The sequence below is a fragment of the Takifugu flavidus genome, chromosome 7 (assembly GCF_003711565.1).
Source record: "Takifugu flavidus isolate HTHZ2018 chromosome 7, ASM371156v2, whole genome shotgun sequence".
Lineage (NCBI taxonomy): Eukaryota > Metazoa > Chordata > Actinopteri > Tetraodontiformes > Tetraodontidae > Takifugu > Takifugu flavidus.
In genome coordinates this window covers 2,789,488-2,814,098 of record NC_079526.1, presented here as the reverse complement: position 1 = coordinate 2,814,098, position 24,611 = coordinate 2,789,488, and the positions used below count along the sequence as shown (strand labels likewise).

The following is a 24,611-nucleotide window of genomic DNA, read 5'->3' as shown; positions in this document are numbered from 1 at the left end:
GCTGTCTCAGTGGAAAATGTGCTAAGTTGCCCTTTTTTCCCTGTGTTTCCTGTGGCAAGGACACGTCTTTTACTGATGCGGATCCTCATGAGCTTGTAACCTCGGAGTGTGAAGAAGCAGTGTGGCAGTATCAATATTGAGGCCTCTGCTTCATTGTTGCTTTATTGACTGTAGTGGTTCAAAAACCATATCAATATATGTTTTGCTGCCTTGTTTCCATTAATTTTCTTTAATTAACCAGACGCTGATACAATTCTTGCTTGATTATAGTTTCTGCTTCAGCATTTTTGTACTTTTATAGCAACACCTGAAGCTCATATGTTTAAAAACACAGAATTCACAACAATATGGTGCTAATAGATCATTCTATTGACAGTTAAGTGACCCTTTTTGCACACAAGGAGATTCAACAGGGTTAAAGTTTTGTCTCCTTTTTCTCCCCCTCCTTTGTTGGTGGTTTTTAACACTAATAAGTTGATGCGTCTTTGAAAGATGCATGAAATGATATCTTCTCTGACTATATCTGGACCTCCCACTCTGATTAGATGTTAAACTTCTACTGGTTTTTCCCTCCGCCTCCAAATACAAGTTGCTTCTCTGAGTGCAGAGGTTGACTTCCTGTGTACTTTGATTTTAGATGAAGCTCTCAAGAGCCCTGCAGCACTTTGACCCTCTTGACAGCTTGATCAGCATACGGCTCAAATGCACTGCCTCAATTTATTGATCAAAGGTTGGGAACAGCGGATCAAGGGATACAACTTTTCACTTAGATTCCAATCGATTGGAATTTTCCCCCCAACTTCGGTATTCCATGGTGTGTTAATAGCTGAAAACCACTTTTTTGGATTATACAGTAGCAGGTAGGGACGAAACCTTTGTTTACTGTTGCTGTTGATATGCTTTAAAAACTCACGTGATATTTGCTGAGCTCTTGCTTATAAATTTATGAGTTAGCGTAATTTTCATCCAGCACCAGTGATGTAAACCCTCATTTCAACATTAAGTAATTCAGGAAATTAAATTCAGCCTGTTGAGAAGAAGTTTAAAAACCCCAACCATGACCATATTAATTATCAACCAAGTTAACGTTGTAAAGAGCAGGAATATCAGCGCGTCTAGATTACCCAGCTGGTAATTTAAAGAAATCAACTGCAGACACAAATCTGTACCATAAGAAAAGATTTAAGAGTATTATTTTAAAGCATTTCAAATCTGAATTCCAGTCCACTCAAATAAATGCAGAGTAATCCAGAGCGTCTCCAGCCAAGCCAACTAAAGGTTGGCCGAGGAGTCGGATGCCTCCAGTTCACCCAAGCATGACATCATTTTCTCCTTTCTCCCGCTTCTTTCCCGTCCTCCGCAGGTGGCGACAGACAAGGTTTCTGGCAGGCTGAGTGCGACTCTCTCATGGGTGAAGAACTCGGTGTCCCACACGGTCAGTCAGATGGCTAACCAGGTGGCGGCACCCACATCCCTGCAGACCACTGCCACCTCTTCCTCCACGTCGCTTTCTTCGCCCGCCCTGTCGCCATCCACGCCCGCTCAGCTCAGCCCAGATGACGTGGAGCTGCTCGCTAAGCTTGAGGAGCAGAATAGGTAAGCCCGTCCGGCTCTGAAGCTTCTGCGGAGCGTCTGGAATATTTGATAATATTAAATAATACCACGTTTAACAGTCATCAGGTTTTTGTTCATAGCTGAAAAAGCATAAAGACTGTCCTCTCGTCACATTTTTTATTCACGAGTGCTAATCTTTATTACCTATCGACACACTTTCCCTCTGAGTCACCATTCACCACCTGACTGCATGCCGATACCTGCTTTTCATGTTGTTTGTGAATTGCCTTCTGTCCCTGAGCTGGTCAGGAACACAGCTGTGCTTTTAAAGAGCTTCATGTAAGAACAAGAAAGGGAAGTGCACAGAGTTCTCGTTTCTCTTCATTTAAAGTTCTCAGTCAAACTTCCCATTGACTCTCCAGCGAATCAGCCAATCACACGGCTGCAACTCGATGTATTTAGGCATGTAGACGTGGTCGAGACAACTGGCTGAGGTTTAAACGGCCTCGGAATGGAGAAGAAAGAGGATTTAAGTGACTTTGAATGCAGCTGGTGGTTGGTGCCTGAAAGGCTGGTCTGTTTCAGGAACTGCTGTCCTGGGATTTCCACGTAGAACCATCTCTGGGGTTTACAGGGAATGGTCCAAAAAAGGGAAGATGTCCAGTGAGCAGTAACAAAAAAGCCCCGTTGATGTGAGAGGTCAGAGGAGAATGGGCAGACTGGTTCAAGATGAGAGAAAGGCATCGGTAACTCAAATAACTAACCAGAGTGCAGAATAGCATCTCTGAACACCCAAGATGTCCCGTGAGAACCCTCACAGTAGTGCAGAGAACACCTGAAATTTTAACCATTTGGTTTCAATGACGTCTATCAGTGGTCTCTACACCCGCAGAGGAAACCTTCACAATTTGGATTATTTTGCATCCGCAGCTAAAATAAGTGTTTCTATCTCTGTCATTTCTTGAAGTGAACCGCAAAATCAAGCAAAAGTTCTTCCGTGCTCCAAGGTTCTGTTCAGTTCTCCACAGTCTGGCTGTATGAGAGACAACTGCAAGTTGTCATGCTGGATTGATGCTGCTCTGCATGCGTGGGTGACGCAGCTGTTACCTCTGCCGCTTGTGGCCATTCTGAGGGTTCTATTAAAGTGAGCTGTGTTCAGGTGTTTCCATGATTTCAGCCTTTTAAAAATGGAGATCGCTGGACTAAGCGAAAGTGTGTTAAATCCTGTAGACTACAGTCAGATACAGGCCCTTACAGTGATGACACTGGGCTGTTGTAATGGAAGACACGTTGGCCGTGAGGTGCTCATTGTTCCCATCTGAATAATGTTCTGTTGAAGGGTGACACAATGCCTCTGTTTCCAACTCTGAATGTCTCCTCCTCTGCCACTCTCATCCGTGGCGAGAGCACTCTGTGTTCACATGGGAACCCGGTTTAGAGTGTGGCGCTGCTGTGCGGTGGTGAAAGCACAAATCAGGCTGGTCTGAGCTGCTGCTTCAGACAATTGTCACCAAAAGCAATGTCTTAAGACTTTCAGAAGCATTGGGCAAATGGTATCCAGTGAAACCGTAGCGATCAGCCAATGTTGTTGGTTCCTTTGGATGACAGGCGCAACAATAGCAGAGCCAATCGTGAGCATTCCCTTGCAAACTTTGTGCCTACATGTGTATTTGGTGAGGCCTTTGTACCCTTTAGGGCAGATAAAAAGGCTGAATATTTGTTAGCTTGCCTCACTTGGAGTTGGACCTTTCTTGGACATATGATGATATATCATGGACCGCTCCAGAATTTCTAGACATTAGCGACATGAGGACTGCGTCATGAGCTTATCTTGGTAAGCTGCAAAGTTGTGTTAAGATTATTCCAAAGCAACTTGAGTTGCAATCGGAAGGCAGGACATTTAAACAACATATTTGTTCTGCTTTTTGTCTTTTTTCTGCCTTTTGACTAATAATACTAACAGCGATATATTCAATTTAGAGAAATACAGTCTTTGAAATACAGTATTTTGATTTGAGTTGTTGGACCTTGACGCTGGTCTTTGGTCACTGGTAAATTATTAGCGAAGTGTAAGTGGTCCTGCTCATATCCTGTATTGTGAACAATGAATGCCTGAACTGCTGCAACAATTCTTGTCAAATCCAGGTGTGTGTATTTCCATAATAGTTACGAATGGCCAGATCCTTTAATGCTTAAACCAGACTCGGGATCTGCGAAGGCCAAAACTTATTTAAAACAAAGTTATCTGAAATAAGTTCTAAGTTCTCAACACCATTGATGACAATTGCTGGTGCTTGGTAGTGTCATATATTAGGAGATATGAATAAAATAGCAGTTAGAGCTTCTTTAGTTTTGCCAGAAACATCACCTGTGTTTTCTGCAGTGCCGGATTCTCCAGGTTTACCTTCACTAATCACCTTCTCTAATTACCATTAATCTGAGCTGTAATCATTTCTTCATACAAGAGCACAATCACAGCCACACAATCCCAGAAACAAACCCAGAACACCACATCTTAGCACTGGTTTGATTGGTTCTGCTCTTTCACTCCCTCCCACCTGACCCAAATGGGGTTGTAACCTTAGCCGTGGTGGAAGCACCCTTGCTGACGTCACACTTCAGGGGAGAGGCCCCAGTCTTTTTCCAAGATCACATTTCCGAGCCTTTGTGTGTGTGTCATGAGCGTCGGCGAGCCGTGACGTTTGGGGAATTACACTGAACACTGACCCTAGATCAGGCCATTTTATTATTACCACAAGCTACATTCTGATTAGTGTAATAATGTGGAAAATACACAAATACACTGTAAATACATAAATATCCAAAATGAGCTGGAATTACACTTAGCTGAATGTATGGTCTTTGCAAAAAAATGAACAAAGCACCAGTCTGCTAACCTGTACTGGTGGCTAAAATTAACAAAAGAAACAGTTACAACTTATTTAATTTTCAGCCATCAGCCTATTTCTCAACCTCTTTACTCTCTGAGTGGGTCTATTGTTTGAATACTGCAACTCCAGTGTGAGTACCAGCTGTGCTTAGAACAGTACACACACACACAAACGGACCAATGGATGTTTTTAAAAGTTCTGGACAAGACAGGAGAGACTGGTGCCCATGGGAACCATCGCAAACCTCTCGAAGTACTCACTCCACAGTGTGGCCACTTTAGGGTAGTTCATCTGCAGGGCATTGAGGCTGGATTAGGCCTCAAAGAGTAGCATGTTTTTGAGGTTTCGGATGCTAGATATCACCAGTTTATCATTAATACATACCTGTCAACATCAGTATCACAGGGTTTAAACAGAAAAAAATTAGAAACTGTAATATAAAGTAATTATTAACAGCAAATGGACGGTTTTGTAACACACCTCCTTTTTATTCATTGGCAATGTGAATTTATAGTTGAAGCTGAGAAAAGGTGTGTCATCATATTTATGAGCAGATGTTATGTGCATCATTCTTTAGGTGTGTCCTTGGTTACGAGTCCTCTGACCCGGCCTTTGTTGCAGGCTTCTGGAGACGGACAGCAAGTCTCTGCGCTCCATGAATGGCTCCAGGCGCAACAGTGGTTCCTCCTTGGTGTCCAGCTCCTCCGCCTCCTCCAACCTGTCCCACCTAGAGGAGGACTCATGGATTCTGTGGGGAAGAATCGTCAATGAGTGGGAAGAGGTGCGCAAGAAGAAGGAGAAGCAGCTAAAGGTGGGTGCAGTGAGCGGCCATGCTGATTTACAGTGACTCGTGGTGCATTCAGAGGGAATCGGCCAATCATTATATTGAAAAGAGTTTCACTTCTGATAGCACCTCACTATAGTATCCTAAGAATAAAAACACCATAGAACATCCATAAAATCGAACTGGCATGCGCTGTTGGCTACCCCTCATCTACCTCAATATAAAATCATGATCCCTCGTTACATTGAGACATAAAATGAATCAATAACTCAGAGTTGGTTCGAGGTGTTGACTTAACATTTGGAAGCCGTTTGACTGGAACTACTGTTTTGATGCAAAGTATACACGGATACAGTAGAAGTGCAAATGAAGGCGGCGATTGGAGGTGACAACGTGACTAAATCCAACAGGAAAAACCAAACATCATGTGGTCAAACAACAACTTTCTGTTTTTAAAGGTGATTCCAGTGAAGGTAGATGAATCACATTGTAGTATATATATTTAGACTAATATAGTTTTATTAAAATCTTACAAACAGCATTTGTTTTCTGGCTCTCCTCATGAGTGCCTAAATGTTTTTCTCTAATACATTGCTCTAAATTAAATATGCCTCTTAGTCACTTTGCATCTCCATTATTATCACTGGTCCCATCAATATAGATCTAACTGTATAAATTAACCCCATTAATTAAAAGTACAGGCTGTAGAATCTCTCCTTTGTATCGCGCTCCAGTTTTATATCCTTCAAATTTTTCTAAAACTTTTCATCTGACTAGGATTTTATTGTTTATTTTATTGAAGATGGATGTGGCGCTAAGCTTGTACTAAACCATACATGTGAATGTAAACAACCAGCTTTTGCAAACAGACAGGATTCTCTGAGTAAATGAGGAACTGCTACAAACAGCCAGAAAGCACCACCAGAAATCATAACAACCTTTTAATTTAAACTTAAGCAGAGCATTGATCATATGACCGAGGGAACACTTCTGCTCCTTTAAGCTACTGGTTTCACATTGAGGAAGCGAAACTATTCATGAGCTGATGCTTTGAAATACCCCCCCCCCCCCCCCCCAGAGACCTGCAAACCCAGAGCATTTAAAGCATTCTGGACGTGTTTTCTACTGTATGTTGGAGCCTGTCACTGGCTATTTCGGTTGACAGCTGCGAGCCCCACACAGCAGCTTTTCTTTTGTTCCAGCACAAAGCTTAATCTGTCATCTGAAACGAGAGCCTGTGTGGGTGGACCTCTGATCCAGATGCACCCTGGGCTGCACACACACACACACACACACACACACACACACACACACTGACTAATCCCATTGCAGCAGGAAGTACCAGGGCTCCTTGTCATCAGACACAGGAAATTGCTTAATCAATGTGTATCAGTGTTAATATATGGGAACAATAAAAAGGTATGTTCTCACTGACTCAGATGTATTTGCCAAGTATCATAATGAAATGCATACATTTCTTCTCTGTTTGCAAGGCGCAGGTATGAGAAATTGACAGTTGCTCATTTGAATCATTGTTTTAAAATTGATTAATTTAAAGCTCTTTTTTTTTTTTTAACAGGAACTTGTCAGGATGGGTGTTCCTCACCACTTTCGAGCAATAGTGTGGCAGCTGTTGTGCAATGCCCAGAATATGCCCATTAAGGATCAATACTCAGAACTCCTGAAGATGACCTCGCCCTGCGAAAAGCTGATTCGCAGAGACATCGCTCGCACTTATCCCGAGCACGAATTCTTCAAGGAGAAGGACAGCCTCGGCCAGGAGGTGCTCTTCAATGTCATGAAGGTGGGCTCGTCTGCAGAGGTGCTCTGATAACACGCAGATGTACAGCGTTGGGTCTCGCCAGTGTGGCTGTTGACTGAAACGTCTTTTATTGTCACCACAGGCCTATTCCCTGGTCGACCGTGAGGTTGGCTACTGTCAGGGGAGTGCGTTCATTGTGGGATTGCTGCTCATGCAGGTGCAATAATTATACCCTCAGCACACACACTGACTCATGACCCCGCAACAGGTTCATGTGAAGCGGAGAAAGAATCGTCTGAGGTTTGATTTAATGCTGTTTCACTCAGATGCCAGAAGAGGAGGCCTTCTGCGTCTTTGTTAAGTTGATGCAGGACTACAGACTACGGGAGCTCTTTAAACCCACCATGGCTGAACTGGGACTGTGCATGTACCAGTTTGAATTTATGATCCAGGTAAAACCTTGCTACCCATACCAAGAATTCCAGTTTGGCAGCGATAGAGGTAGAGCAAAGTGATGCGGTGACAAGAGTGAGCCCCCTGTTTTCGCCTCTCAGGAACAACTCCCAGAGCTGCACATGCACTTCCAGGCTCAGAGCTTTCATACCTCCATGTATGCGTCCTCCTGGTTTCTCACTATTTTCCTCACATCCTTTCCGCTGCCCATTGCCACAAGGATATTTGACATCTTCATGTGTGAGGTTGGTTGAAAAGATTTTTGCTAATTAATCAATAGATCACACACTCTGTAAAAACTAACCGTACTAAGTTTGTAAGCAAAGATCTTTACACTGTCCAATATTATTGTCATTATTTATGGTAATACAGTGATCCCTCGTTTATCGCGGGAGTTGCGTTCCAAAAATAACACGCAAAAAGTGAAATCCGTGAAGTAGTCAGCTTTATTTTTATTATTTTACAATGCAATACTGAACTATAGAATGAAACCAAAAATCAAAACCTGTTTTAAAGCCCAAAATTTGTTTAAAACAATAATTTTAATATAGTAATACAAGGTTGGAAACATTGTCACTGGCGTATTTCAGTCCCAGCTGTGCCTCTTCGTCCTGACTCCGCTCCGCTGTAGCGTCTGTTTCTACTGAAGGCGCAGGAGTCTTTCTCCGAGAGAAGAACATTGTTTTGGGTAGTTGTTGGCGCTCTTTCTTTTTCTGAGCAAGAAGATTTTTATAAACGGATATGCCACCTTCGATTATATATAACTGCAATGAACGACTCGCAAAAAAAATCCGTGAAGCAGCGAAGCCGTGAAAGATGAAACGCGATATAGCGAGGGATCACTGTACATCATCTAGAGTTATTCTTCTGTATATAAAACAGTACAAAATTAGAATTATGTTCTTTTTTCCTGCTTTTTCTGATAGTGTCTGCTCCATTCTCAAAATTACCATTTTATTTTTGTAAAACAATATTCTTTACAGATCATCACCAGGTTCAAGGTCCTCATTAAAAAATGTCATAGCATTTGCAATGTACTTGTGGATAAAGTACAACACACATTAATTTGTCTGTCAGATGAGCGATTATTAGGCAACAGTTTAAATGCTGTAACATATTCTTTAGCGCCCCCTTGTGATAACGAATATTGTGGTCTACGTTGACATGTTATGTTCTGGTGTTTCTTTACTTGCAAATAAACTCAAAGCAAATCACATTCACCAGCACTTCTGTCTTGACTCCTACCTGCAGGGCCTGGAGATAGTTTTCCGTGTAGGACTGGCAATCCTTCAGATGAATCAGACTGAACTCATCCAGCTTGACATGGAGGGAATGTTACAGGTATGCCATCGGAATAATGGCAACCCCCCACACTTCTAAGGAGGAATGTAGATTTTCCTGCATTGTCATTGTAAATGTATACTTGTGATTCTGTTGCACAACTTATTATAAAACCTTTATTGGTTTATTTTTTTCCCCTTACAGCACTTTCAGAAGGTCATACCTCACCAGTTTGACAGTGGTCCAGATAAGGTCATCCAAGCTGCTTATCAAGTTAAATACAATGGCAAGAAGATGAAAAAGTAAGCACAACTCTCAGTTCATCATACTTGTATTACGGAAAGTTTACTTATATTTGGGACTGTAATAAGTCCATGCATTCTGTTTATTTTAAACTTATAAAATAGTATATATTATTAAATGGAGTGGTTTTAACCTGTAGTTGATAAATACTAACGTAGCATTTTGGGATTTGTTCGCTGTACCAATTAACCTTCACAAACGAATGCAACGAGTTTCATAACTTTTTTCAAGCTTCGTGATTTTAAGTTTCCTCTTGTCTTTCAGGTTAGAGAAAGAATACACTACAATCAAAACTAAAGAGATGGAGGAGCAAGTTGAGATAAAGGTGTGTAAAGATTGATCGGTTAGGCAAGAAAAAAGTGCTTTTGATCAGTTGAGTGAGATTTTTGCTGCCTTTTTTTGTAGCGGCTGCGGACAGAGAACCGGCTGTTGAAGCAGAGGATCGACACGCTAGAGAAAGTAGGTGCAGCGGCGGTTACATTCACTACTGCCCGTCAACATCACATTAACCCACGCTGCCGCGTATGCTCATATCTCATATCTCATCCATCTGCTACTGATGGAGTCTTGTCTTTCACTAACAAGGCTCCGTCAATGGTGAAGTCATCCATTGACATGATCCAGCCTGGTTTTGTCTGATGGACTGACCGACTATCAGATGCAAGAATCATGTTGTAAATGATTAAAAAATCACGCGCTGGTGCTAAGACTGTAACAAGTTTGGATCGTAAAAGCAGCTGCCTGTTTCAGTTAAAACAAAGCACTGCATGCCAGGTTGCACGGCATTCACCTGTGTCTCGGCCAATGGGCTCTATTGCTGCATGTGTTGTCAAGAGAGGGCGTCCACTCGGTTGTGCTGGCCTGTAGGACGAACACTGGTCCGACTCTTGTTATTTAAAACCACCTCGAGGCTGCCTGAGTTCCCGTAAAGCTGGCATTACTAACCGGAACTGTTGAAGAGCTTGGACTAAAACAGTTCAGAACCTTTGTTCGGTTGACGCTCACGTAGGTCCGTAACGCCGTCTGTGTTCTGTTGTCGCACGGTGCGAGAGCTCTCCTGTACACCTCTGTCTCCCACTGGTCTCTACATTCGCTCACTGCCTGATTTTTCACCTTGTCACCAGCTTATTTGCAACTTTTCACCCACATCTGCATGCAATGTTCCTTTTCTACCCTGAATGTGAGCAGCAGTCCGTAGGGGAGGGGAAACGAACATTGCATTTCTTCTGTGAATCAATCAGATATTCTTTTTGTGTGCTTTAAACTGTCCTCTGGTTTGTCTCTGCTGTCTTTTGTGGATATTTTTGTTTTGTAGGAAAGTGCTTCCCTGGCAGATAGATTGATCCAGGTATATTCCTCATTTTCTCTCGACCCTTTTTACTTATACCATCCCCCTTTCTTCTTCTCTTTGTGTAGCATTGCATGCTTAAAATTAGCACATCAAAAGATGCAATAATGCAGAAGCTGATGAACTCCAGTGATTGTTGGAAATATATTAAACCGTACATGTGAATAATACCAGTTTGCAAAAACCTGCATGGCATACTCAACTGTGGCACACAGTGAAATATTTATAAATTATATGAAAAAAAAAATGAAACCATAAATCACACTTTGCTTGAACTAATACAAGCATGCCCTTAGAAACCCCCCCTCCTCACATTTGCCCACACATTCCGCCCTCTCGTTTCCCTTCTTGTCATGCTCATTCCGCCAATCCTTGGTTGGTTATGTCCCAAGGGACAAGTGACTCGAGCTCAGGAAGCAGAGGAGAACTACCTAGTCAAGCGGGAGTTGGCCACAGTCAAACAGCAAAGCGAGGAGGCCGGTGCTGAGCTGGAGCGGGCCAAGACGCTCATCAGGCAGCTCCAGCAACAGCAGCAGCAGCAGCCCAATGCGGTAAGGAGGGCCCGGGCGTCCCAGGAGCTCAGATCCAGCAGGACAGGACCCTGGTGACAGGGATGTGTCCACGGTCCATTCGTTTACTGACACCTCAGATCGCTCCTGTCCCGTTGCTGCAGCCGAAAAATGTTTTCGAATCAAGTCTGACGCGTCACAGTTTTCCCCTCACCTCCACCCAGATTATGGCTTTTGTCACGTTTCACACTGGCTTTGGGGAACCTCTTCTTCGCACACCTGGGACACACTTTACTGCACAGTCGAGCCACCATTTACAGCCTGGTGCATCCTCAGAAATGCACCCATTCACGTCTCTGGCGTGCGGGTGGTCGTCTTCACGTACGGCCTCCTGCTCTCAGAAGACTCCCCATCTATTGGCCTCACGCTCTTAAATATTGATGGTTTGCTTCTTGATGGTGACATACAAGCACAGCAGCATTTTACATAATCTCTTTCTGAATTATTTATATGCAGGCAAATAGCAGATGTCAGCTTATATGAATTGTGGTTTCTAAAACCTTGAGATGCTGGTGTTTCTCAAATAACCGTTGTGATAATATGCAATTGAGTGGAATTGTTTTAGCTGCTGTGGGCTGTGCAGTTCAACGGCATCAACATTGTCCCCTCGGTGCTCACAAGCTGGTGTCCTCTTGTAGAAGGGACCCCCGCGGTACTCTGAGGAGTCCGTCCTGCAGCTGGAGAAGGAGCTGGTGCAGGCCCGTTTAAAGGAGGCCGAGTCTCAGTGTGCCCTCAAGGAGATGCAAGATAAGATCTTGGACATGGAAAAGGTGGGTTCCCCGCACTCACAGTTTTAGTCTTGCTTAGAAGAACTATGTCAGCAAATTAGAATTTCATCCAAAAGTGCATATCAGCAATTTCCAAAAGTAGGATATCTTTTCTCACAAGTGGGGTCTCAGAAAATTAGAACATTCCCTAAAATGGGGAATCTCCAGGTTGCTCTAATAGTGACCTTCACTTCTTCATTGTTGGATCTACTGTCTCTGTCTCCTCACAATCCCCAATAGATTCCTGACAGGGTTTAGATCAACTGAGTCCTTGGCCTTAAACCCAGTACTGGTTCCACTGTAGAATGAAGCTTGACCCTCGACTTGGCTTTTGTGCACCTCTACTCTTCTCCAGACTTTGGGACCTTGATTTCCAAGTGAAACAGCAACTGTCCTTTTTGTTTGTAGCCCAGCTCAGATGCCTCTGCTCTTGTCTCTGGTTCAGGCTTCAGAAAAGAACTTTGACAGTTGTAGCCCAGGTCCTGGAAACATCCGAGTGTGGTGGCTCTCGAAGCTTTGACTCTGACTGCAGTGTTATGACTCCCCCACTTTTATTTTGAATCGTTTCACAGTCCTCTCAAGGTTGTTGTTATCTACGTAGACGGTGCATCTTTTTTTGTACCAGATTTTTCCTTCCTTTCAACTTTAAACTAATGTGCTTGGCCACAGGCCTCTGGAACATCCAGCTTCTTTAGCAATGAGCTTTTGCATTGTCCCATCTTTGCTCCCAGTGTTGTTTATGAACTGTCAGTTCAGCAAAACCAATTGTGCCCCCTACTGAACCTGACTGAGACCAATTAAAGGCTCTGACACCTCTGTGTTTTGAGTTAAATATTTAATTAGTCTGTGACACCATTAGTCTCAAATATTGACCTTTATAAAAATTTAATTTTCTGAAGAAATTAAGCACCATAGTTCATCAATATGTGGTTGTACCACTATGGCATATATATAATCTTTATTATATTCAAATGATATGTTATAATCCTGCTTGCTCAGAGGAACTCGTCATTACCTGATGACACTAATGTGGCACGGCTGCAAGAAGAGCTGATTGCAGTGAAGCTGAGAGAGGCTGAAGCTTTAACTGGCCTAAAAGAGCTGAGGCAGCAAGTCAGAGATCTGGAAGATCATTGGCAGGTAAGCGCCAGCTCAAGTGTGATCCACCCGTTTCACAATGCTATGCTAAACTGACCGAGCCGGGCACCTTTTGTCAGCGCCATTTGGCACGGACGGCGGGCCGCTGGAAAGACAACCAAAGGAAGAACACTTTAAGCGAGCTGCAGGACGAGCTGATGAGTGTGAGGCTGCGTGAAGCCGAGGCCCAGGCGGTGCTGCGAGAGAACAGACAGAGGCTGCTGGAGACGGAGACGCAGGTCAGCGCTCGCCGCGGTAGCTTTATTTATTCAGGCATTCATAATTAAGTCACAGTCACAGCAAATTAAAAGTAAACAAAAAATATATATCTAACGCATTTGTCAATGTTATTTGTGAAAGGTTTCATAATTAGTTTTTCATAATTAGTTTACCTCTTGAGATATAATCAAACTTCCATCACTGGATTGTAAAAACATTTAAATGTCAGCAGTGGACCTACATCATGCAGCCATTTTATTTCAATATCTTAATATTTTATAAATTTGATTGATGAAGATTTAATGAAAAATGTTAATGCAAACATGTTATAAACACAAAAGTAGTGGCCTTCTCCAACTGTACTGTCAGACTTTGTCCTGTAGGGGGCATCAGTGGTCTTTTCGCCCAACTCAGAAAAGCGTGATCCACACATACCAACATGCCACTTTTCACCATGTTGATTACAGTGACCATTTAGCACAAAAAAAAATATCTTCAATCGTCCACAGAACCATATTCACAATAACCAGCTGCGACGAGCTGAGCAGGATAATCACTGCCTCCAGAAGTGCGTGCAAACACTAACCACTCAGAATAAAGACCTGCACGTGCAACTGCAAGAGATCAAGCGGAGACAAGCTGAGTTTGAATGCAAGGTACAGTTATGCCCAAATGATTGCAGCTGATTTATGTCAAAATATTACATTTGTGCCAATGAAAGATGGAGAAAACAATATTTGCTTTTGGGGATTCATTTGCTTTTGGTCTTGTCTGTTTACTGTTAGATTTCTGGTAACAGAAAAAAAAAGCTAATGTGCCCATTTCATATTTAAATAGAGCACGATGGCATCACACTGTTGGTAAACAAGACATGTTGGTTTCCTGCAGAGTAAAGAAGAGGTGATGGCAGTGAGGCTGCGGGAAGCTGACAACATTGCTGCCATGGCTGAACTCCAGCAACAGATCTCAGAGCTCGAGATTCAAGTGAGGATTGTTTTCCTGGTTGAAATTACAACTCAATCACTGCCTTTGAGGCCTTCCAGATTTTCACAGACACGGTTGCTGATCTCAAAGAGCCATGGAGCATCATGTACACAAATACAGCATATTTGCATTGGTTTTAGCCTGAAATCCTCAGGCTGGTTTCTGATCGTCACACTTCCTTCCACCAATCTAATTTCAAAGTTCACTTTAAAAGTGCTTGTTTGCAAGTGTTGCTAAGGAAATACTGCTGCTGATAAAATCACGCACACATACCGCTGATGATACAGATGGTCTGATATTATCAGTACTTTTAAAAAACAAATCTTTTCCTGCTGCCAGACTGATTTTAATAGAGGGGTTGATTTTAACACTTAAATACTAGTTTGGTACAGATAGTTGCTCTTCACAAGAGATCATACAAGGAACAAACCCCCCTCCTTGAATCAGTGAACTCATAAGCTAAATCTTACTACCTGTATGAGGTCTTACGAACAAGAGTAACCATTATTTATCCTCAAACATAAGTAACGCTACACACAACATGGGTGACCACAACAAATACTGGCTTCTGGTGTGACTGCAAGCACACAGCTGTGAGGCCTGATAAGAAACAGGCATCAGTAAATTGCGTATTAAGGATGCAACATTTGTTTGTTGCCGACACAGCTTTTTATTTGAGTAAAGCGGGACGGGTCGTGCTGCGGAAGCTGCTTCTTAATTCATCGATAGATTGTGGTTTCCATAGACAAACGCGTCCCATAATTCTTCTGGCGGGGAGGAAAAGCGACCAAACGGAAACCAATGGAATTCCCCATCCAAGCGCTGCTGGAGAACTCCAAAAACTGGATAAATCTGATACGGTATTAACGGCACGCCTTCGTGGCGCCTCGTCTCACAGCCACACGGAGCAGCTGCTGCATCAAGATTGCGCGTGTGGCCGGTGTGGTCGTGCACCTGCCGCTGCTACTTTTCAGTTGCAGTGCGACGCCTCTGTGCTCGGATGAGAGTCAATAACTGCAACCGGGTGGAATTCATGAGGACTTTTAACAAGGTGTTTGACCCCCTGCGGCCCCCGACCGGGGTGCACGCGCACACATCTCGGTGTCATCAGAGACGAAGGCGATTTCACGTTATCTGTTTGGACTCTACATCCATTTGACACCTCACCTCATTTATCACCTCGCACCATCACGGTGTGGTCTGAGGTTTGGCTACATGTAATGGTGCAACACACACAACAGTTCTCTGCAGCGATCCCATCCAAGTAAACTTGAATGTCCACGTTCGTCCAGCTCACACACTCAGACGCTTTACCGCTTCACGCTATCCTCAATAAATAAACGAGGTGCGTTAAAGCTGTAGTGAATTCCTGTTTAAATTTTGCTGTGCTGCGTATTTTAACTGGATGACTGTTACTCTATTATTTTTGTTCCAGAAATATTTCTGTGAGGCATGATTTGTCCATTTGTCAACGCTGAGATCACAAGATGCGTTAAATATATAGATTGATGACGCAGGACGGAAAGAGCGCTGCGGATCGGAAGAAGGAGGGTTTATTTCCCAATGACCTGAAGCACCAAGGTCCTCATAAAACCAGATGCTCCTGCAGAGATTGACTGCACAGACACACGTTATTGATAAGTCCTGATGATGCCTATAGGACGCCAGCGTTGGTGTGCCTTCACTGCCACAGCCGCATCGTGACTGAACTGATAGGAAGTGGTTTCTAGTCTTAAAGGAGAAACTCCACCAAAAGTGACATGCATGGTTTATTTTGAGGTTTACAAAGGTGGTGACATGCTCAGAGATTTATACAAAGAGCCAACGTCCTGGCCGTGAACGTAAGCACGGTGAGACGGATCCACGTCGTGCGTGTCACTTGTTGGAATCTGGATTGAGTGAAAACCGACGCGTGAATGTAAAACTTTCAGCGTTTTTGTTTCAATGTGTGGTTTCGACGCGCATGCTAACACGTTTTGCTGTAGCTGTGAATTTTTCTTTTAAGCTGTGACTTTGCGCGCTCGTTTCGCGATGTGCCGATAATGATGTTTGTGATATTCAAAGAGCAGTTTTCCACGTAGGCTGCTCTGTACGCTGAATACCTGCTCACTTCCCATGTTTTTCAGATGGCAAGAAGTCCCCTCTTTCCTGTATCTGTCTTCATTATTAGAGCCAAACAATATTTAAATAGAACGGGGAGTGAAGAAGACGTTACAGAGCGACTGTTTGGCGTCTCAAGCCACAGCCTGACACCTGTCGACTCACACAGCTGAACATGAGGAAGTCTCATTAACTGCCTGTCTCTCTTCGTTGCAGCGTTTTGGAGCAACTAAACCTCAAAAACAACTGATTCTTGGAATAATCTCACTTTTTTGGGTTCCTTTGTGTGAAAAAAAAAGAGACTATTGGGGCCTTCCATATTTAACCTCTCTTCACCGCAGGAGTCAAACACGCGAGTGGTATTTCGGGATGTTTTCAACAGCTATAGGAGAGTCGCTATCACGGCGTTACAGCTTCTACACCCCACCCCTGTTTTGTGCTCATCTGCCTTTATTGTTTTTGTGTTTCTGTGCTGAAGCCTGCGGTTTGAACTCCTATGTGCACCCTTTACTGGTCTCACTCTAGACTTAGCAGCTTCAAAAGGGATTGAGGTTTGAGTCCTGCAGATGTCTTCAGTGAGGAGGGTAAACATCACTGTGCAACTGTTAAAGCCAACAACCAGTCTCATCTCTGGGGCCCCTGGAGGAAATTAAGCACAAATGACAGTGTTTCCCCTGATACCTTTGCCCTACTACCTTGCAAGGACAACATCCTGCTTTTACTTCACAAGCTGGCTGCAGTAGCTGTAAATATGCGCAGCCTATACTGTTGTGCTTTAGCTTGTTGTCAGGGGCGACGCTGTATAATGCTGTTTCATTCTGCCAACAGAAGGAAGAAGGAAAGGTCCAAGGTCAGCTGAATCACACAGACTCAACCCAGTACATCCGTGACCTCAAAAGCCAGATTGAAGAGCTCAAACACGAGGTGAGACCTCCGGGGCTCATGCTGCATCGCCGTGCCCTCTACACGTTCAGCTGTCAGATTGCGTTTGGTGTTTTTAATCTGGTATTGCAGAGGGTTTCACACCACAAGGCGATGTTTTCTTTTTTCCTGTGAGGCTAACCAGCTATCATAAGTGTTAACTGCACCCAAAGGCTTCCTGTAAGGAGATCACATTGCATCTCTTGCAGACATCTTAACTTCAGCTCAAATGAGCCTTTCACTTTGACCATTAAGACATTTTGTCACATAAGATGTAATCAGGGATGAATCTGGCACATTGAAACCGCCTATAAAAAGCTCCCCTTTTTTTTTTCTTTTGTTAAAACAGCAGTAGTGAGCACAAAATCTCACAAAAATGTATAAACCATAACTCGATCTATGGATATAAAAGGCCCCCATTCGTGGAACTAGTCTATGTTTTTGAAGATTGGCTACAACAGGGTGTGTTTGCATATTTTTTTTTTCCTGGTAGTCACAGTATCTCACCTCACCCCCCTACACCGTCTCAACATTTACTTTCTCCAAATTAAGACGAAGAAAGAAAAAAAGCAGAGAGCTGCTTGCAAGTGTTGTTCACATGTGTCTGTGCACAGCAGATTTAGTCATTTCCCCTCTCACATGGTTTCTTGCTTTCTCTCGGTGGTGGTCTTGCACTCTGCGATGAATCACTCGACTCGAACGTCTACGTCGTCGGTAGCGTCTCTCAGTTGCCTCACCAACCCGCCTCCGTGCTTTTAAATTAAACATGCATCATATTTCTGGAAATTGTGACTTGCCTACGTTCCCCTTTATTTCCTCTGAACGTGGCACCAACGCCGCCACGTTCAGACGGCTGCTGTAGTGGGTTTGTACTGGTTTGTGCTCTAAACTGGCCCCTTCTACTTACATGTCTGTGACATGGCAGGCTGACTGAGGTGAGTTCATCCAGCTGTACTGTTTTGATCTCCACTGGTTCCACCATGATGCACCCCCCACCCCGACCCATTTGTATCGAGCTGAATGGTGGTGAGCCGTAACACCCTGCTGTGAACGTAAAGCTGTCACCCTTTCAGGCCATTTGTCGTCAGCGCATGCATGTATGCACTGGGGGGTGGAGACTCGGTGCACACCCAGTATGGGACAGTTTCTGTTTGCGGCTGGTTTTAAATGAGGGCCGCAGCTATCCAATATTTCAGTTATCAGATATTCTGCTGAAAACCTCTTCAGTTAATCGGTTAAAACGTATCGGCTGAGATGCGATTCCATGCACACGAGGAGGGTGACCAGTTTTGAGTTGGTGGAAAAAGAGGAGTCATTAGCAGGGGAAGGGTGGGGGGGTATGACTGCGACAGAGGCAACGTAAATTTGACGTGAACGGGTTCGAGGCAGAATAATGCCGGACAATTTTGGAAAATGTCACCGTTCCTGCTGCTTTCTCTCAACTCTTCGATCTTCCCGCTCCTTTAACCAAACACCATCACGACCTCCTCCTCCCCCCTCCCCCTCCCCCTCCCCCTCCTCCGTTAGGCTGTGGGAAGCACCGTACTTTGAGTTTTGACATTTACGTAAGCGATTACTCGAGGCAGAGAAACTTCCTCGATTCGATTCAGATGTAATCAAGGTACTTGAATCACTTGAGGTATCTTTTCACCCCTAATTTAAATATCTGTCTGAACCGAGTCCTACACACACGTCATACATCTAGCCTGTGTGTTTTCCATCCGTGAAGGCCAGAATATCTAATATAAGCAGCCACATCACATGTTCACTAATGAGGCCTGTTTGTTTGGGCTAAGTGTGTGTTGCTAACACCCTGTTCTCTCACTCTCAGATCTGCTGCTTAAAGGGACAGAGGGGATTGGGCAATCCAGCCAGCTTTGATGGGATCCACATCATTAACCACTACGTTGGAGATGTCGGCTCGTCGGACGAAGACGGAGTCAAAGAACACTCCCTACATGACGGCCAAAAGAGAAGCGGCGGCCGCATCAGGTTACGCCCCAACCTCAAAGACACTGACAGCGAAGAAGAGGAGGAGGAGGAGGAAGACGACGAGGCTCTGCGACTATCTGTACCTCAGAGCAGCAGCCACAAGTCCACCACAGTGTGAATGGCAGGTTCTCCGCCTGAGAAGCTGTTTTTGCTATGTGGCACTACACCCATGCATTTTCTTAGCCCGGCCATTAGCCCCCTGTTGGTACAGCAGAGACGCAGATATTTTATGATATCTCACGCTTCATCCGACGTGTTTTTACATTTTATGGATTTTTATAAATCAACATCAGGATCGTTTCGATGCCGTTACTCCAAACTGCCGACCGCGCAGGAGACTATTGTCTATCGTCGACGAGCTTGCTCTGAGACGCCACCACGGGACTATTTTTGCCTTCTTATGCCACATGCCTTATTCCATTGAACCACGTGGTCAATGCGAATGTCTGCGTACATGTAGATATGTCGATGTTTGTTTTGCTCCAGTCCCCGTTGAACTTGAACATATATATCTGTTGCTTACGACTATGTAAAAAGGGACTTAAGTTAGTATCGTGGTAAAATAAAATCCCAAGAAGAAAAGAAATGTTTTGACAGGGATTCATCAATGCGGGACGGACGACGTCTTCGTTTTTGGAACTATAAGTGTTGCACAGAGATCTCTGGATGCTCCTCCGACCAGATCAGTGACTGTAGCGCGTAAACGCGAGGCTAGCAGGCAAAGTGGCGCCTGCTAGGCGACCGCAGCGTTGCGCAAAAATCGAATGACCCCATTGCTAAACTGGGAGATGAAGCTTCCCGCTCTGTAACGGAGTAAGCTCACACGCCGTTTTTAGCCCATCGCAGCATCCAGATGTGCTCAGTTGTCTTCACACACCTGCGTTGAACATTATCTCCTGTTTCAGGGAAAATATCATCATCACTGTCGTATCCAGACGCTTCACCTGATTTTTCCTTTGAACCGGAGAGGATACAGAATGTGTTATGTGATGGGAGATCGACACATTTTGGCACTTTTTATGTCTTTGGTGCCATAAGGACACCCATGGCAACACTATGGAGCAGTCAGCACAATTTTGGAGAGGAAATGAGATTGTTTTGTGTGAGTGTGAGCGATGAAGTCACAATAAAATATTTGCTGAACTCCTGGAGCGACGTGTTTTCTTGAAGCAGCCGGCAGAGCTCTCGGTGAAGCGTGCAGACGAGCACGGCTGCCTTCCTTTGTGAAGATACTGGCTTAGATTGACTTCTCAGGAAGTGATTTCAAGCGGTTTTCAGAGCTCGTCTTCAGCTGCTAATATTTAAAACAGAAAACTCCATTTTAACAAAGTCCTCTTGTCTTGCATTTCCCAGCACTATTAGGGCTGCGTTGTTGCCATATGCTGAAGAGTATTGGTCAAAAGACTTGTAAATTGGTCAAAAGACTCTGTATTTTTGTGCAACTCTGCAGTGATTGATGACATTTACACATATTAAACACGTGTTATATGCGCATGTTTATCGGGCTCATTTAGGGAGTTAAACTTGGCATAATTAATCATAAATCATATATAGTAAATAATATTGAAAGTATAGCCAGGCCATGAGAATGAGAGACATTTTATCCATAGACTCCGGTTCCAGGTTTCCTTTAAATGACGTTATTGTAATTTGTATTATCTATCCCCGGCCTATCAGCCAGCGGCCCGGCTGCACGCACACCCGGCACGCTTCTACATTTATCATCTCGAGCTTCATATCTCCTCCAACAAGATGTCCGGATGCCACGACCATGTGTCTAATCAAGCAGAGACACGCAGAGCTTTGATTTCCTGCCCTCCGCGCACTGACACTGCATGGCTGATTTGCAAAACGACAAGTGTAAAAAAAAAAGTACCTGAGGATCACAAAGAGTTCCTCAACCGGGCTTTTTTTTTTTTTTGCTTGGGTGTGACATGGTGAGAAATGATGTGATTTTTACGCAGCATTCTTTTTCAGCATGAGGAAAATGCTGGGGAGAGAGAAATCAAAGTTGTATTTAAATCCCCAGCGCCTCCATCGCGGCGCTCCCGTTCAAACGGGTGAGCAGGAAGAAAGAAACGGGGCCGTTCTTCTGCGTAATGACGCTGACCGGGGGCTGCAGGGGTGGTGCGCAAACGGAAAACAAGTCGACTTGTGTTATTCAGGTGGGCTTCATTCTTCCGAAGAATGTGAAACTGCCACCTCGGGCGTGTGGACGCAGACTGGCTGTCACATAATAACAACCCACGGCCCCCAAATCACCTGCGGACAAACGGGCATAAAATCCAAAGGTATTCAGCGCAATCGGAGCTAATCTGCGTTTATAAAATATAAAAAATAAAAATAATCCATTCCTTAAAGTGGTCTGTGCTACATTCCTTCTGTTTTCTTCTTTTAGGCGCCCCAGGGTGCACCTCGGTGTTTCCTCAGATAAGGTGAGGCGTTGCGTTGATCCCGGCTGGAACACGGCGCCAGAGGGACGCTAACAGTGGTTAGATAAAATAACGAGTTTTAATAAAGCACACGTGATATAATATCTTCCTCTTCACATTCAAACCCCCCCGTGGCTTGTTTTGTCTTTGTTTGTCTGTTTTGAGGCGCTGCAGGCTGCAGACACCTGTCCGCCCCACACCTGTCACGGCCCGTGCGCATGCTCCGGAGCCACTTTGAGGTCTCTTAAAGGACTTGGTGTCACAACTGTCCATATCAGAGGAGATCTAACCTTTGCAGAGGGAACAGACTCCTCTTAGTTTCCACAGCCGCTGCGGAGCTTGTCTGTCACCTCAGAGATGCCTCGTTCCTTCATGGTGAAGAGCAAGAGGGCGCACAGTTACCACCAGCACCGCACTTTGGAGGACGATTACAGTCGGCTGGACACCATTCTGGCGCACATATGCTCAGGTAAAATAGCTACTTTGTTTTTTAATGCCTCTTTTTGAAGCCGTTCAAAATGTTTAACATTTAAATACAATAGTGATGTAATATAATAGTTTACGTTATGACACTTTCCGTATTTCCTATATTCCAACGGCGCTGTTGTAGGTAGTTTATGCAAGTTTATGCAAGTAACACGGCTGTATAAATTCAATCAGATTTATTTTTTTGCAAAACAGAAACGGAAGTGGACTGCTGATCTAATCTAATCCATCTAATTTTTATCTAAAGCCAAAATGACGTCGTGAAAAACAGGATGCGATGCCTTTTAAAATAAGCATTGTTGCTATTTGTATTTGGCATAAGAGCAATAGGAATTTGTGTTACCAACCGAAACGTTTTTGAACATTTTGCGCAGTGTTGTTATTGTCCCCCCCTCCCCCAGATCTCAGTACTCCACAGCACATGTGCCTCATTCTGCGATGGAATTAAAATACAATATGTGAAGATTAAGTTGGTTTGCTCGGACTGTTGGATGAAAAGTGAAGATTTCCTCACGTCCTTCCCGTTCAGAAGCCGACAGGCTGCCACAGGACGGCGAGCCGCCGGTGGACCCGTTCAGCCTCTCCCCGGACCTCCGCGACCCGGCGGAGTTCTCCCCGAAGTCCCCGCTGAGCTGCGCGGACAGTCTGTGCGGTCGCTCCTCGGATTATGAGGATTTCTGGAGCCCGCCGTCCCCCTCCGCATCACCTGGTACGAACATCAGACCCGAAAACAAACCCGCTCTCAACTCTGTCGAATTTTATTTTCAGTGGCAATTTAGCGCCACGACACCGTTTTTGCCTTGAACGATCGAGGAAGTTTAAAGGACGTTTTTGTGGATGTGAGAACACTAAAATAACAATATTCCAAAGTTAGCCCTTCAATGTTGAGCAGAGAAATAAGTGATTTGCGTTGTGCTGCTGCTCTCGTTGAGCTCGTTGAGATTAACGGGCCTAACCTGGCAAAATAAAGGATAAATAAATCGATTAATTAAAACGCAGTAATACTTTCTAAAGTCCTGGACTGCCCCATAATCAGCGAATTCCCTAAGAGAACATTGCATGACTCCTTGGGTCCCAAAGGGGGCCCCCGAAAACGCCCCGCAAACGCCATGTCAGTGGTTTCATTAAAATTTCATCCGTTTTTTCCCCTCCAGTTGATTCCGAGAAGTCCATGTCCCCTCTGGTGGACGAGACCCAGCCTTTCACCGTCCCCTTCCGCCCGTATGAGTGGAGCAGCTACCCGGGGGTCGCGCTGAGGCCCCCGCTGCTGCACCAAAGCCTCCGTCCGGCGTCCGGAGGGGCGCCAGCGGTGAACTTCTACGTCGACAGGAGCCGCTCGTCCCTTTACGCGGAGCGGACTGTGCGCGAGGATCCGTACGGGGATTATGGGATACACACCGCTGCCCTGATGTTCCCCGACAGAGGCCTGAGTGCGAAAGCCCACAGCGTGCGGGCCCAGTCCGAGCTGCTGTGTCCCAGCCTGATGCTCAACACCGCTTACAAATGCGTAAAGTGCACGAAGGTAAGAATCAGCCCGTGGAATAAAGGCTACGATCATCTAAGATTTGTGGTTGTGACGGCGGCTGCAAAATAGAATCACCCCGAGGTCAGGTGGACGCATTTATGGAGCAAAGGATCGAAGTCAAATCACACAATTTGTCCACCAGGTGTTTTCGACGCCGCACGGTTTGGAGGTGCACGTCCGCAGATCGCACAGCGGCACCAGGCCGTTCGCGTGCGACATCTGCGGCAAAACCTTCGGCCACGCGGTCAGCCTGGAGCAGCACAAAGCCGTGCACTCTCAGGTACCCGCGCACGCTCCAGATGATGCAGATCGCGCTCCCGTTTCGCCGTTATTCACTAAGGCGCCGGTTTCCGTCCGTTTCAAGGAAAGAAGCTTCGACTGCAAAATCTGCGGCAAAAGTTTTAAGAGGTCGTCCACGCTGTCCACGCACCTGCTCATCCACTCCGACACGAGGCCCTATCCGTGCCAGTACTGCGGGAAGAGGTTCCACCAGAAGTCCGACATGAAGAAACACACTTTCATCCACACAGGCGAGTGCAGGGATTTATCTGTATTCTGTGCGTAAAAGCCCCACTTATTTATAGATTTGGCAACAAAAAAAACAATCAGAAGAAAAATAAAACCTTCTCTTTTTTTTTTATTTAGGTGAGAAACCACACAAATGCCAAGTGTGCGGGAAGGCGTTCAGCCAGAGCTCCAACCTCATCACACACAGCAGGAAACACACCGGATACAAACCGTTCGCCTGCGACCTCTGCGGCAAAGGTTTCCAGAGGAAGGTGGACCTGAGGAGGCACAAAGAGACGCAACACGGCCTGAAATGAAACGCAATTTCATTTCTTTTAAGCCATCTGCCTCGGCAGAGGACATTTCTTGGAACAAGAGTCACTTTTATTCCTGTTCAGCGCGCGTGTGCTGTACAGGGAGCTCATTAATAATTTATTTAAATAAAAATGGGGGGAAAAAACTATCGAGGAGTATTCTTCTGGTCATTTAATTTGGCCACACTAATTATGTCACGTCTAAAATCCCGCAGGACTGTGCGCGCACGACGTGAGCAAGCGCGTCCGGCCTCGGTGGGAATTCAACTTCCAACATTTACA

The 24,611-nt window shown here is 44.8% G+C and overlaps 2 protein-coding genes and 1 long non-coding RNA gene across 7 annotated transcripts; 2 read left to right on the top strand and 1 right to left on the bottom strand.

Annotated features, from left to right (window-relative positions):
• Window positions 1–216: 216 nt before the first annotated feature.
• LOC130528758 (uncharacterized) lies at window positions 217–2,022 on the bottom strand. The gene is made up of 3 exons (XR_008951386.1): window positions 1,759–2,022; window positions 561–1,632; window positions 217–466 (listed from the first exon to the last, which is right to left on the bottom strand). It is a non-coding gene; the product is annotated as an uncharacterized LOC130528758 (long non-coding RNA).
• evi5b (ecotropic viral integration site 5b) lies at window positions 1,370–20,208 on the top strand. Of its 5 annotated transcripts, none has more exons than XM_057038429.1 (19): window positions 1,370–1,596; window positions 5,067–5,256; window positions 6,809–7,033; window positions 7,134–7,208; window positions 7,318–7,443; window positions 7,546–7,689; window positions 8,696–8,785; window positions 8,930–9,027; window positions 9,293–9,353; window positions 9,434–9,487; window positions 10,344–10,376; window positions 10,769–10,927; window positions 11,584–11,715; window positions 12,712–12,852; window positions 12,930–13,088; window positions 13,578–13,724; window positions 13,957–14,052; window positions 16,981–17,076; window positions 18,905–20,208. In XM_057038429.1, exons 1-19 carry the CDS (start codon window positions 1,445–1,447, stop codon window positions 19,181–19,183), a joined length of 2,457 nt encoding a protein of 818 aa, XP_056894409.1. In that variant the 5' UTR covers window positions 1,370–1,444; the 3' UTR covers window positions 19,184–20,208. The 5 variants fall into 5 exon arrangements, with proteins under 5 accessions (XP_056894409.1, XP_056894410.1, XP_056894413.1 ...); XM_057038431.1 differs by lacking the exon at window positions 1,370–1,596 and adding an exon at window positions 3,022–3,388; XM_057038430.1 differs by lacking the exon at window positions 10,344–10,376.
• Window positions 20,209–21,040: 832 nt separating this feature from the next.
• gfi1ab (growth factor independent 1A transcription repressor b) lies at window positions 21,041–24,478 on the top strand. Its single transcript, XM_057038440.1, has 7 exons — window positions 21,041–21,356; window positions 21,464–21,966; window positions 22,513–22,692; window positions 23,138–23,505; window positions 23,651–23,788; window positions 23,873–24,038; window positions 24,154–24,478. Exons 2-7 carry the CDS (start codon window positions 21,855–21,857, stop codon window positions 24,330–24,332), a joined length of 1,143 nt encoding a protein of 380 aa, XP_056894420.1. The 5' UTR covers window positions 21,041–21,356; window positions 21,464–21,854; the 3' UTR covers window positions 24,333–24,478.
• Window positions 24,479–24,611: the final 133 nt, after the last annotated feature.